The sequence below is a fragment of the Neofelis nebulosa genome, chromosome 11 (assembly GCF_028018385.1).
Source record: "Neofelis nebulosa isolate mNeoNeb1 chromosome 11, mNeoNeb1.pri, whole genome shotgun sequence".
Classification (NCBI taxonomy): Eukaryota; Metazoa; Chordata; class Mammalia; order Carnivora; family Felidae; genus Neofelis; species Neofelis nebulosa.
The window spans coordinates 81,926,212-81,939,265 of NC_080792.1; the positions used below are offsets into that span (position 1 = coordinate 81,926,212).

A 13,054-nucleotide genomic window follows, 5' to 3' on the forward strand; every position below is an offset into this window, starting at 1 on the left:
GGAGGAGGGACCTAGTGAGAAAAGAGTAAATCATACACAAAACAGCCAATAAAAAAATAAAAAAGCAGTTAATATACATGAATAATGGATGTCTGATTTAAAAGCAGTTTACTCCGATATGATGTAATTTTTGACAATCAGCCAGAGAGACTATTTTGTAAGTCCTTGCCAGAGAGAAGTCAGAGCGTGAGGCTTGGTAACACAGCGGATCTGTGAACATGTGCAAAATGACTTTCACCACCAGCCCAAAGGTGACTGTCTGTTGGCAAACAGAAAGTTGCCTCTCAGGTGCACTTAGCAGCAGCAACCAGCAAGACGTGAAGCTTGAAGAAACGGACCCCCGACACGAGCGCAGGCCCCCGAAACGTGGCACCCCCTCCACGGTCTCCATGACATGCTCCTGGCACGGGCCACGCTCACATGCAGCACAAAGGGAGCAGCAGCCTGGGCTGCTTTCATGTTGAAGTTTTAATTGGAGTGACAAGCCCACAAGGCCAAGATATTTCAGAGATGGGACCGTGTTGCTGAGAGTCGCCAGGCGCTGGGTGGGCAAGGCCCGTGTGCGCTCCCCACCAGCACGTGCCAATGCACCTGCAACCCCCGCTGTTCCAGGACTGGACCCTGCCTGGGAAGGCACTGCCAATCACCATGGTCTGTGCCAAACGCAGGGGCTCTGTGGCGCGGGCAGATGTCTACAAAGGACCAGAGCGAGGCCGAACCAACACCTATTATGACCTAAACCCGAAAGCAACCCAGAGAGCAAGAGTAAGCTCGGGTGAAAACGCAGGCAGATGTAACCCACATCTCTCTCTCTCAGCCCTGCGTTCATAGATGCTGGAAATGAGAAAGGCAGGTCTACTTTGTGGAGTGAGCAGAATACAGCTCCCTGCTTTGCTTCAGGGCTCTCTCTAGACAATCTCTGTCCTAGTGCTAGAATAAAGAACAGAGAGGTGGCCACAAAGAACCGGATAAGGGGCACATAAAATCAACAGGAAATGTTCCTTGTCAGAGCATTCAGCCCAGTGAAGAGATTACACTGGTTATACAAACGTCTAACCGAAAGCTGAAAATCCTCCCGTCCTCCTGTTATGTCCCAACACGCCTCATGGTAACAAAGAGCACAGCCAGTTTCAAAGCCCTTCACAAATATTAGCCACATGTAACTGATCATAGCCCCCACGAGAAAGAAAGTTATTACATCTCTCTCATATAGGGAAGAAAAGGGAGGCTGCAGACTCTGAAATGAATTCTTCAAAATGATAGGCAACTGAGACGTTATTTTTTCAATAGGAAGATTACAAGTGAGACGATCATCACGTGAAGGTATCTGTAAGCCTACAGACTCCACATCGCTCCTGAAGTTCAGGCTATCACACTGGCTCGGTTCTCAATTTTCCTTTGGCGAGCCTGGAGACTTCTCGTTTGGCCCCAGGCTACACTTGACAAAGGCTTTGAAGGGGGCAGACAGGAAGAGTGGGGCTAAAATCAGATCACAGGACCAGGACGGCCGACGGAGGAGGCCAGCAATCGCAGTGAACAATCGGCCTTTGGCGTAGGGCAGACAGTCCACCCCGCCAGTGTGGTTCACGACTGCACCCACACGCGTGAGCTTAGACGTGTTCTGTACATAAGGAATGCTATACATAGCAGCTGTTAATAATAATTCTGATATTCCTTTCATATAAATCCTTTCAGAATATTCCACGTGATTCTCATAGCCACCAAGAGGAAAACAGACAAATACTACTGCTACGTTTTATACGTGAAGAAACTAAGGCCTAGAAATGCTTGAATAGCTTGCCCCAATTACACAGGTGACGACAGTAGCCAAGGACACAGCAGGCAGAGCCCATCCTGTCCCATCCCTACATCAGTGTCTGCCACCATATCACAATGCCTTTCTGGATTCCAAGAAAAATGGTGAATAATGGCTGACGCTCACAGCGTTCTCTCAGGTGCAAAAGCCCACCATGACGCAGTCTCTCACCCGATCCCCACAATCCCATATGGTGGGTATTATGCCTTTACACCCTGTATACACGCGGAAGCGGAGGTGTGGAGGGGTCAAAGCATCTACACAGTGAGGAGGTTTGGGGACCAGGATTCAAACCTTGGTGGCGGGCCTCCAAGCCGATGCTCTTTAAACCTCTGCCCCAGGATGCACAAGAGTATGGCCCCCGGACGAGTGGCATCATAGCCCTCGCCAGACATGCAGATTCTCGTATTCTCCCACCCCAGACCCCCCGACTCAGAAGCCTTGGGGTAGGGTGCAGAGGTCCATATATTTCTGTGTCCCCTGGCACCTGAGAACCCCTGCACTAACCTATACTGCCTCCCAAGCCAAAAATGAGTCTCCACCAGGACAGAAGTGTTACTCAACTATAAATGCTCACTTCCTACCTCCCAGCTGATGCCAATCTGGTTAAGAATCGTGCTGGGCAGCGACAGTACCAAAACCTGAGATTTACACCCACGTGCCACACAAGTCAGAGAAGAAGGGTATGCACTGAGAGTCAGACATCAGTAAGGCTCCTTCTGGCAAGTGGGACTCTGGACGGACCTTCCCTGAAAGGACGTGGGGAGACCGGAGGGGAAGAGGGAACGCTACCGCTAGTCAGTAACATGGCATATTCTGGATTGAGTTGGCCTGGCTGCAGCAAGGGGCTCGTTCTGGAGGTGTGGGATGCAGGACGGAAACCTGACCCCCCCAGGTCTTGAGGGCCAGGCTGAAGGCCAGCACCAGGGCCTTACCCACAGTCCTCAGCACGCAGCCCTCACTCTGGTAAAACCAGACAGGGACCATGAGGAGGTAGGCTGACAGGTGGTATAAGAGTCAGTGGTGGGGAGAGGGCAGAGACAAGGGAGGGGGGCCTGGGGAGCAATTACTTTCATGTCATTTTTGTGAACATGAGACAAGAGTTCACACCCCAAGGAAACACTGCAGGGCAATGGGGCCACCCAGGGGAGTAGATGGAGCCTCAGCCAGAGGTCCTAACCTAGAAAGGATCTGGATATTGAATTTGGTCCAGATCCAGCCAGTCGGTCCCTTATCAATGGACGTTTCTGGAGCAGGAGAGCTGAGCAGAGGCTGGGGCCCATGCCCCAGCAGACCTACTTTCTGCCTGCTGAACAGTTCAGAAGATTTCCGGCCTCGGGGTTTTTTTCTTTTTTCTTTTTTTTTTTCTTTTTTTTTCTTTTTTCTTCTTTTTCCTTCCTTCCTTCCTTCCTTCCTTCCTTCCTTCCTTCCTTCCTTCCTTCCTTCCTCCCTCCCTCCCTCCCTCCCTTCCTTCCTTCCTTCCTTCCTTCGAAACAAATAGTTACCATCTTATAATTCTGTAGGTTGGAAGCCTACTGTGGGTCTCACTGGCTAACATCCAGGTGTCAGCTAGCTATGTTCCGTGCTGAAGCCTAGGGAAGAATCCGTTTCCTTGCCTTTTCCAGCTTCTAGAAGCTGCCCACATTCCCTGGCTCTTAGATCCCTTCCCTCCGTCTCAACCGGGGGTCGGGACCTTCTCATGTGACATTACTCCGACCTCCTCTCCTGCCTCCCTCTTCCACTTTTAAGGACCCTTGCGATTACACTCGGTTCCACCAGATAATCCAGAACAATCTCCCTATTTTAAGGTCAAGAGATTGGCAACCTTACTTCCATCAACAGCCTTCATTCCCCTCTGTCATGTAACCTAACCTATTCACAGGTTCCAATAACTGTGGACGTTTGGTGAGGGGCACTCTTTTGGATTCCTGGCCTCATTTGAACACACTGTAAACCTCATAACTCATCTCAAATTCCTTAATGTGGAATACGATCAAACTTGGACTAAGCTAGAGTTTTCCTTTACCCTGCAAATTAGTAACACACAGAGAGAATGCTTAGAAGAATAACTTTGTGTCCATTAGGACTCATCTGCAACTCAATAATTTATCATTATTAACCCACTCTAACATGACGCCTTGTAGGAGACTGAAGAGCTGAGTGAATGAATAAATCATATTCCATCTATGGAATGAATAAAAAGCAAAGTTCTCTAACTTGTAATATTTTGTTAGGCTAGTCCAAGCTGCTATGCGTACTTGAAAACAGTAAAATGTCGTAAGTGTTTTGAAATTCCACTCACACAGGTCATCTGTGTGCCTTCTTTTTCCTACTCTTTGCCAAGCTACCCATCAGTTTCAAGTGTGTGTGTGTGTATCAAAAGCATGAAGCCTATTCTACGGTGTTATTGCTTTTACTTCTAGGGCAAAGACAAACATTTCCAATAGCCACCCCTTGATCTTTATTAACTTAAAAAACAAGCTAATTTTTAACCTTAACAAAACCTAGTTGCTGCTTGGGCTATATTTACTTTAAGGCTGATGTGTCACAAAGAAACCAAAGCCATAACTATTTGTGAGGTGAAACAAACACAAAGGTCAACTCCAAGTTCACGCTCTTCCATGGGTGCGGAATGGTAAACCAGGACAGAAATTCCATGTAAATGATCAGGAAAGCCATTAGAAAAATCAGGCCCTGTTAATAGATCTGTAGATCTTCTTTGGATAGGTGAAGGGGATTAAGAGGTACAAACTTCCAGTTGTAAGTTATGGGGATGAGAAACACAGCACAGGAAATGTAGTAATACTGTAAAAACACTGTATGCGGACAGACAGAATAACCGAATGTACAGACCTGTTAAATCACTATGTGGAACACCCGAAACTAATACGACACTGCATGTCGGCTATATCTCAGTTAAAAAAGAGAGAGGGAAAATTAGGCCCTAAATAAAACTCTAAGCTATTTCAAGGGGCAAAAGAGAAGAAAGGCAACGATGATTACATACATCTTGTAATCTTGCTTAGAACTTCAAGAATGCTGGTCAATGTTTTTAAAACTTCCAAAATGATACAAATGTCACTGGTGTACAAAAATCAAGCAAATGTGAGCAAAGACAAAGATGTGTGAGACACAGCGCCAGCCCTCCAGCCCTCTCCGATAAGGCTTTTGACACAAAGGGACTCGGCATTCACATTAACTTACTCCAGTAGTTCTGCAAGAAGCTAAGTGGGTCCATCCCTTATGTATTCTAAATGTATTCTTCCAGAACAATTTTCGGGACAATGAATCTCGGGAAGCACCACAGACTGCTATTACTACAAGTACGGCCCTAGCCCAGCCCCGCACCAGCCCCGCACCAGCCCCGCACCAGCCCCGCACCAGCCCCGCACCAGCCTCTGGGCCCCTGTGTTCCAGCCGGCCCGCGTCACCCCAGTGCTGCTCTCCCCCCTCCCAAACTCCCTCCTCCAGGCCTGATGTCTCTGTCTGGACTTGCACCCGGCCCAGGCTCTCCTGAAGAACTCCCACCACTTGACTTAAAGCTGGGGGCAGGGGGGGAGGCCAAGGAGGAAACTGACAAGTGCTGAGCACCAGCCATGTGCAAAGCCCACCACCTGCCTTTGCCGGGTCTTTTCCCTTTCTAAACGGGGAGCCTGAGGCGTGCAAGTGACCCGCCTAAGGTGTAACTGACTCCAGAACCCTTGCTGAGTCCCCAGTGGTTACAGAGCTTCTTGAATGGAGCTGAAAACACTTTCCCCTGTACTTCCTTTCTCCGACTTTGTCACTCCCTCTCAGCAGTGATTCAGGACCGCTAGAGACCCTCAAGCCCTCTTAGCTTCCGTGAACAGCAGTACTCCCAAGAAATGCAGAATCACCTGCCATGGCTGCACAGGATATCAGAGGCAGTCTCGAAGGTCTCTAAAGTCAGAGGTTCTGTGCTCTGTCCTGAGAAACCCCAGGGCTAGGGAGGTGCTCCAAGGCTTTCACGACATGTGAGTATTATTATTAACAACATAAAACAATTATATCACCTCCTGACACCATTTTAATACTAAAACGTGTCCAAAATGCATTTGGGTGCTTTTTGGTTTTTCTTTTTCCTTCTTTCTTTCTTTCTTTCTTTCTTTCTTTCTTTCTTTCTTTCTTTCTTTCTTTCTTTCTTTCTTTCTTTCTTTCTTTCTTTTCTTTCTCTCTCTCTCTCTCTCTCTCTCTCTCTTTCTTTCTTTTTTTTTTTTTGCATTTGAAGGTCCAATCATCCTCTATTTATCTGTAGAACTTTTCATTACCCTGAAATTCAACAACATCAGGAAGAGGGCCCCCACAGGGCCTCGGGTCCATTTTGATGAGGTGAAAACCACCTTTATGTTGCTAAGTTGTTGGTAAGGCCCGCAAGGCTGTAACCCCCCATGTAGATGTCATGTGTGATTCATCTGTTTCCAGTGCTGGTCAGAAATTCAGCTTTAAGGTATGTGTGCGATAAGCAGTCATTAACAACGGCCGCAACCGCAACAGCAAAAATGATGGTCAGCCTCACTCGGGAAGCCAGAAAACTGGTCTTCAAGAGCTATTTTCTTAAATTTCTCCAAGAACAAAACATACAGATATAGCTAAAGCTTTCAAGGTGAGAGTGAAAAGAAAATTGGCCATTTACTTTGTGAACTTTAAATTTTAAATCAGTCATCCTGCTTGTGAAATACCAAGCTTTTATTCTCTGCAATAGAACCTTGAGCAAAAAATGGACGTCCTATTCTGGTGTAGGTATGGGAGAGCAGCGCCCGAATCCACAGGCGCTGTGTTTCTGATTCCGAAGGCTCTCTCAGACAGATATTTCAACTTGTGATGAGTACAAGCAACCAATCCAGAGTCTTTTCACGTCCACGTACAGGGAATGATTATCATAGGAGACGTTAGCAATTATTTTCCAGCGTGATGTAAGCTGAGGCAGCAGGGCCAAGCAAGCGTCCTTGTCAAACATATTCCAGCCTTCTGGATTACTTCACTCGCATCTCCCTGATTAGGATGCGCGCCGCATGCTGCTTAATACAATCTGCCATCGAATGCCAAGTACTTCAGAACTAAATTAGGAAATATGTCCAAATACATAGAATGACGCTAAGAGCCCTAAGTGGGTCTCTCTCTTTCCTTTATGAGGCATGAGGCTCATCATCAACATAATGCTCTTAAATGAGGCAATTCTATCTTCTAACCCTCTACCTCTGAGAGCAAAATTTAATTCAAGCAGCAAAAGAATTAATAAAGATAATATGGTATCATAAATACCATTCTCACGGAGGAAGTATTTTTGACAGAGTCAGGAAATGTGAGACATACAAACAAATTTTAGAGGGATGTTAACAGAGGTGACACTGATTTTTACACGGCAGCATGATGGAGAGGCCAGAGTAATCACAACCACATCTTTTTTCCTTCAGTCACTTGGCAATGGCTACCTTTCAGGTCATCGATGCCAATGAAGGTAAGAGCCCAAGAAGGCGGTATCAAAACTCTGGAACCCCTAAGTCTGGGGATCCTTGCACACAGGCAAACCAAGATGTACTGGGACACTACTCTCTCTCTCTCCGAACCCTCCAACCTGAGACGGAAATAGCTGAACAACCAGCTGTGTTTACAAGCCTTTTCTTTTTAATTTTTTAAAAAGCTTATTTATTTATTTTGAGAGAGCACGTGAGTGGCAGAGGGGCAGAGAGAGAGAGAGAGAGAGAGAGAGAGAGAATCCCATGCAGCGGGGCTCAATCTTACGACTGTGAGATCACGGCCTGAGCCAAAATTAAGAGTTGGACATTCAACCAACTGAGCCACCCAGAGGCTCCTACAAGCCTCTTCTTAAGACTAAATACATTTCTGCTATGTTCCGTGTTTCATTGCCTTAGGAGACTATGTGTAGTAAGAGGGCTAGGCTCTTGACAAGTGCCAATTTGTTGAAGTCTATGCAGAATGCCGTTGTCAAGCTCCAATGCCAGGAACACAACTGGTGTTCTGTAACTCTCTGTGCCGAACACACGTCCGGCTGGCTAGCTAGATGTGTGAATGGATGGATTTGAACCATTATTACTTGATGCTCAGACAGCTGTGGTGCCTATAAAATGCTAATGTGATCATCATACGGTGCAAGGATGTTCTCCTGCTAAACAAAAATAACGCCTCTGGAATACTTCTACAGGTTAGGGAAATTCGGGTTGCTGACTCAAATTCTGTGTCAGTATCTGGACTTCACTGTCCGCTTTGATCACAGTTAATCAATAACGGATTATAACTAAACCCCAGTTCTGTATCAGTAAAAACGAAGATAAACCAAACTCTCTGTTCTCATAAAGCTTTCATCTGAATCCTAAATATACAGGCCAGAGGCACAGACACAAACCCCCCTGTGTATATAGCTCCAGGCAAACTCTACTGGTAATGGTCTCGCATCAACCTAATAAAACGTGCTGGGCCACATGCGGCCGGGCCACAGCACAGATGTAGCCAAAACATGGTACTCACAAGCACGGTGACACCGAGCATCGCCCATGAGACTGTTTGGGAATTATGATAGTACGATATAGGATAGCAGGAGGACACTAAAATCTCACAGCGTCACCCATAACATGGCTTAATTCACACAGAGATATCACATGACAATTTCAATTCCTAAATGCAGGTTTTTCTCAGGAAGCAGACAATCCATTAAACGCAATCAGACGGAAAGTGCTGCCTCCTCAAAAATGAGGGAAGTTTCATAGGGAAAGCCTGGCTTCCCTCACGTTCCCGTGGGCGGCACTCATGTCGGAGAAACAGCCCCATGCAAAGTTATTACCAAACTACGAACAACAACCGACTCTCCACCCACACAAGTGATGGAGGGTTTGAAGCCGCACTCACAAAATATTTGGATGACTAATGCTACCGTCAGATTTCGAAGAGGTTGTTAAACACGCTCTTGTAGCAAATTTATTTCCACTCTTCATTTTAAAACCCCGATGAAAAATACCGGGTAATCACTTATTTGAGGGACTAGAAACTTTTAAAAATGGATTTTCATAAAATGAATAGATTAATCAGCTGATTCTTATAATCAATGCTTTTAACTGGGTTGAAAAACCCAAAAGGCATCCCAAACAGCACTTTCTTACATCGATGTTGAAAGGATGCACCCGGTCTAAATTTGAGCTCAACACTCTGCCCCTTTGCTGGTTTCTCAAATATATCCACTCACGTAAGTCAAAGAGAAAGAGGGCCTGTTTATGAAAAATTTATTAAAGTATGCCAAATTTAAACCGGGCTAGTGCTAAATATAACTATCATCTCACTACGCCGAGAACTTGAGAAATAAATGAGAACCAAAGCCTGAAAGTATGATGGATGAAAAGTCAGAAAGCAAACAGTCTCTCTTCTCTCAACAAATGAGCTCAGTGGGGACCAGAAAAGAAGGTGTTCTCAAAGCCCGAGAAAGGAAACTGCCTTAGGACACCAACTGTGGTCCCCTCCCCCACTTCCTGGGAAGGCACAGCACAAGTCTATCATCGTCTATCTCGCCAGCTAAGCTGTGAATGTGCTCCAACAAAAGAGGCCAACCTGAGCACAAAGGGAGTCCGTTGTCACAGTGAGGTTACAATAAGCCACACACATTTTCTGCCACTTTATTGCCTCTTCCTGAACGAAGAAGAGGTCCGTGGAATCCAGGATGCTTCAATTCTTTGACCACTTACTAAGTTGCAAAACCAGTGAACATCTAAACGAATGAGATCTGACCTTACAGGGGGCTACACAAAGGGGAAACAGTATGTAAAAACCACAACCAGAGGCCAGACTTAAACTATGAGGGGAGGAAATAAAAGCGCCGTGATGGTAATGCTCGCTCGCCAGGCACCACGCTTAAAGCTTTACAGACAGGTTTTCATTTAACCCTACAATTTTAACCAAGTAGCCACTGTTCTGAACTCCCTGGGGCATGAAGAGGGTTAAGCCACCTGCTTAAGGTCACACAGGGCGGGAGGTTACTACCGAGCTGGTACTGAAACTCGGGCCGTGTGCATCCAGAGTCGGCGCCTCCAGCTCCCGTGCTGCTCTGTGGAGAAGGGCTTCCTTCCCGAAGGAGAAGGGTGCTGTCAGAGGAGCCGCTGGCTCAGGGAAGTTCCTTCCCAGGGACTGTACCCATAGGCAGCAGGGTCAAGAGCAGGAAAATTGGAGGAAAACAAAGCAAAACAAAATAAAAAACCGAATCCCTTTCTCCCGATTCCACTGGAAGAGAAAGAGTTCTATAAATCAAGTTTAAGACTAACTACTTGGCTTACAGTCAGGCTAGTAAAATGCTAGGTAGTGATAAAATTTAGTCATCATGCAAAGAATTTCAATTACAAACTTGTCTCCTTAATTCTGGCTCAAGGATTATCAGAAGGCACTTTTATGCACTACTGGTGAGAATGCAAATCTTGCTGCAACCCTTACCACCATCCTGAGTGTATACCTTCTGCCCAGGCAACACAACCGCTGGGAATCTATCCCAGAGATCGACCACACAAGGACTCGCAAGAGTTGCAATATGCATCGTAGCACTGCCTGTAATCGCCGAGACAGTGAAAGTGACCTAAATGCCCACCAGCGAGGGGGCTAGATACACAGACCATGGGTTGTAAGCCTACGCCAGAATCCTAGCGAGACGGAGCATGGTATGTGGTGACGTGGAATGCCCTCCAAGGCTTATTACTGAATAAAAATGTTGGGTACAGAACACATGTATACTACAATCGCATTTCCACAAATACGGTTTTTGGTGCATAAATGTACTTCTAAACACATTAAATTTTTCTTGATACCTAAAAAATGCTTAGTTTCTTCTGTGGAATGGGGCTGGGAAGGGAGGAGAAAGGAGACAATTACTTTCCATTTTACATCCTTTAGAAGAGCTTCAGGGTCTGTTTTTTGTTTTTTGTTTTTTTTACCATGCTAAATGTATATGGTCTGAATACATCTTAAAAATATATAATATCAGAGAGCCTTAATTTTTTAATTGCCTTCTAAAAAATAAAAATCGACGTTCTTTTTCGTTGATTGTACACCTTACTATTTCTGTACCTTGTTTCCTTCGTATACCCATCCCAGACTCTTCACACCAAAAGCAGCCTGGTTGGCCGAGACATCCAGACATGTGACCGGCTGGCCATAGACGTAATGGAGGGTTCTGGCAGAGTCTTCAGCTTTCAGCAGGTATACCAGATCTCCAGCTGTGGCCACTGCCACAGGATACCTTCCGGTATCTGGAACGATTTCAAGGTAGTCAACCTGTGAACGGGGAAGAGTTACACAGTCTGTCAGGTCTCACCTCCAGCTCATCCTTACTTGGTCAAAAAACACACGATGCCTCCCATAGGTCACTAAGACCAGCGACCTAACAGAAAAAGATGGGCAAAGAAACAGTTCATAGGAAAGGAGAACACAGTTCCTACACTAATAAAGAGATGCTCTTTGTAAAGGAAACACAGTATGTTCCTAATAAGAGAAATACGAAGTAAAAATTCACCGAGACACCATTTTTACCAGTCACAGCAGTAAAATCCATTAGCCTGATAGGACACCGGTCTGGAAGTAGAGGGGAGACAACCATATTTGTGGATCCCACTTATGGTTGGTGGGACGTAACCTAGTCCAACTTCTCTAGAGGGAAATCTGGCAATACTTATCACGATGTCAAATGCACATATGCACTGAACCAGCAAGTCAGTCCTAGGAATTTACTTACAAGTAAACACACACACACACACACACACACACACACACACACACACACACACAACTGCATACAAGGTTATCTGCTGTAGCACGATGCTGTCATAGCTAAAAACTGGAAACACCTACTACACATGCCTTACTAAGGGGCTAATTAACAGGAATACCATGTAGTCACAGAAAAAAGCATGATACAAAATGGAATCATCTCCAAGATAAATTTGGGGACAAAAAGCAAGGAAGGGGAGTAGCAGGATTCACAGCGCACTAACGTGCGTGGAGGGGGGCAGAGGGAACACGGTGTGCGTGGCTTGTGCTAGCATAAATCTGCTAAGGGCGGCTGCCTGCAAAGAGGGAACAGAGTTCTTGGATGGGGTGGAAGAGAGATTTCTCCCACAAACCTTACTGCCTTTTAAATTCTGAAACATGAGAGTATAAGAACTATTCAAAATATTAAGTTTCCTTGTTTTCTTTTTTTACAAGAAACTGAATCAAATCCCCTCGGTTCCCAATTAGCAAAATTCACATTTTAGCATTTGTGCAGGTACCAGAAATGTGCAGCTAAAAGGCTAAAAAGAGCGGCGTTATCCGTCCTCTGCTGGTTTCCAGGTCATCGAGGGCACGATACCCCCGCCACGGTACTCCTGACCGCATTAGCGCGACCGCTGCCTCTGATCTGCACGGCAGCGAGGCGCTCCCTTCAGGCATCACTTGCTTTTCTACGTCCCTAAGTGGCACATTTCTCCCGAGCACATTTCACACCAGGTTTTCACCTCCTTGAGTAAAATCTCAGCGTACAAAAGCAGGTGTGCCACACTGCGTAATCGTGAAAACCACCGCGTGAAAGGACAGCGTGGCCCTCACAAGAAGCCAAATGAGTTCAAAAGCCTGAATCCTAAGGACTGTCCAGAGGAGCTGGAGGCACAGTATACATCCGGGGGCCTGTGCTGTTAATCCTCGGGCCCAAGAGTGTGAGTGTGAGTGCTGCCCCCCACCCCCCCAACCTGCCCAGCTGAGGACTCATCACAAAGGAAGGACGGAAAGGCTAGGCCAGTGCTGCAACCCAGGGAAGATGGCCATTGTGATTCAGGGAGCCCACCTGGGAAGACAAAAGTGGCCCGCAGGGCCGGGCCAGGGGGCACCTTTTTCAGGGAGGCCCGGCAGCCCCTCATCCGAGATGAGAAATGAGGCCTATGCTGCCAAGCAGTCGTGGCTTGCTTCCTCTCCCCCCCATTCTAAAAGTCATTTCTTACTTCCCTAAAATTAACATCCTCAGCCTAGCTGTTTAGTTTCACTTTATTGTTGGACTTCTGACAGACCAAGAGGCTCAGACTGACTGTGGTGGTGCCATTTGCCAGAAGCTGTAAACTCCTTCAAAAAGCTTCCAGTGGGTGCCAGGATGCCACCTGATTGCCAAGGCAGGATTTACACTCTACGGAGCAACTCACATCTTAAGTAACTGTCTGCATTCATATAATTATTGCTGGTCTAGAATGTTCTTTAGGCAGAGAC

The 13,054-nt window shown here is 46.3% G+C and overlaps 1 protein-coding gene across 3 annotated transcripts in view; it reads right to left on the reverse strand.

Moving 5' to 3' along the window:
- FBXW8 (F-box and WD repeat domain containing 8) overlaps nucleotides 1-13,054 on the reverse strand; it is a 125,986-nt gene that overhangs the window by 25,973 nt on the left and 86,959 nt on the right. For all 3 annotated transcript variants that reach the window (XM_058691160.1, XM_058691158.1, XM_058691159.1), the window contains exon 7: nucleotides 10,892-11,098. In XM_058691160.1, the coding sequence (XP_058547143.1) occupies nucleotides 10,892-11,098 (207 nt within the window). The remainder of the gene's footprint in view (nucleotides 1-10,891; nucleotides 11,099-13,054) is intronic.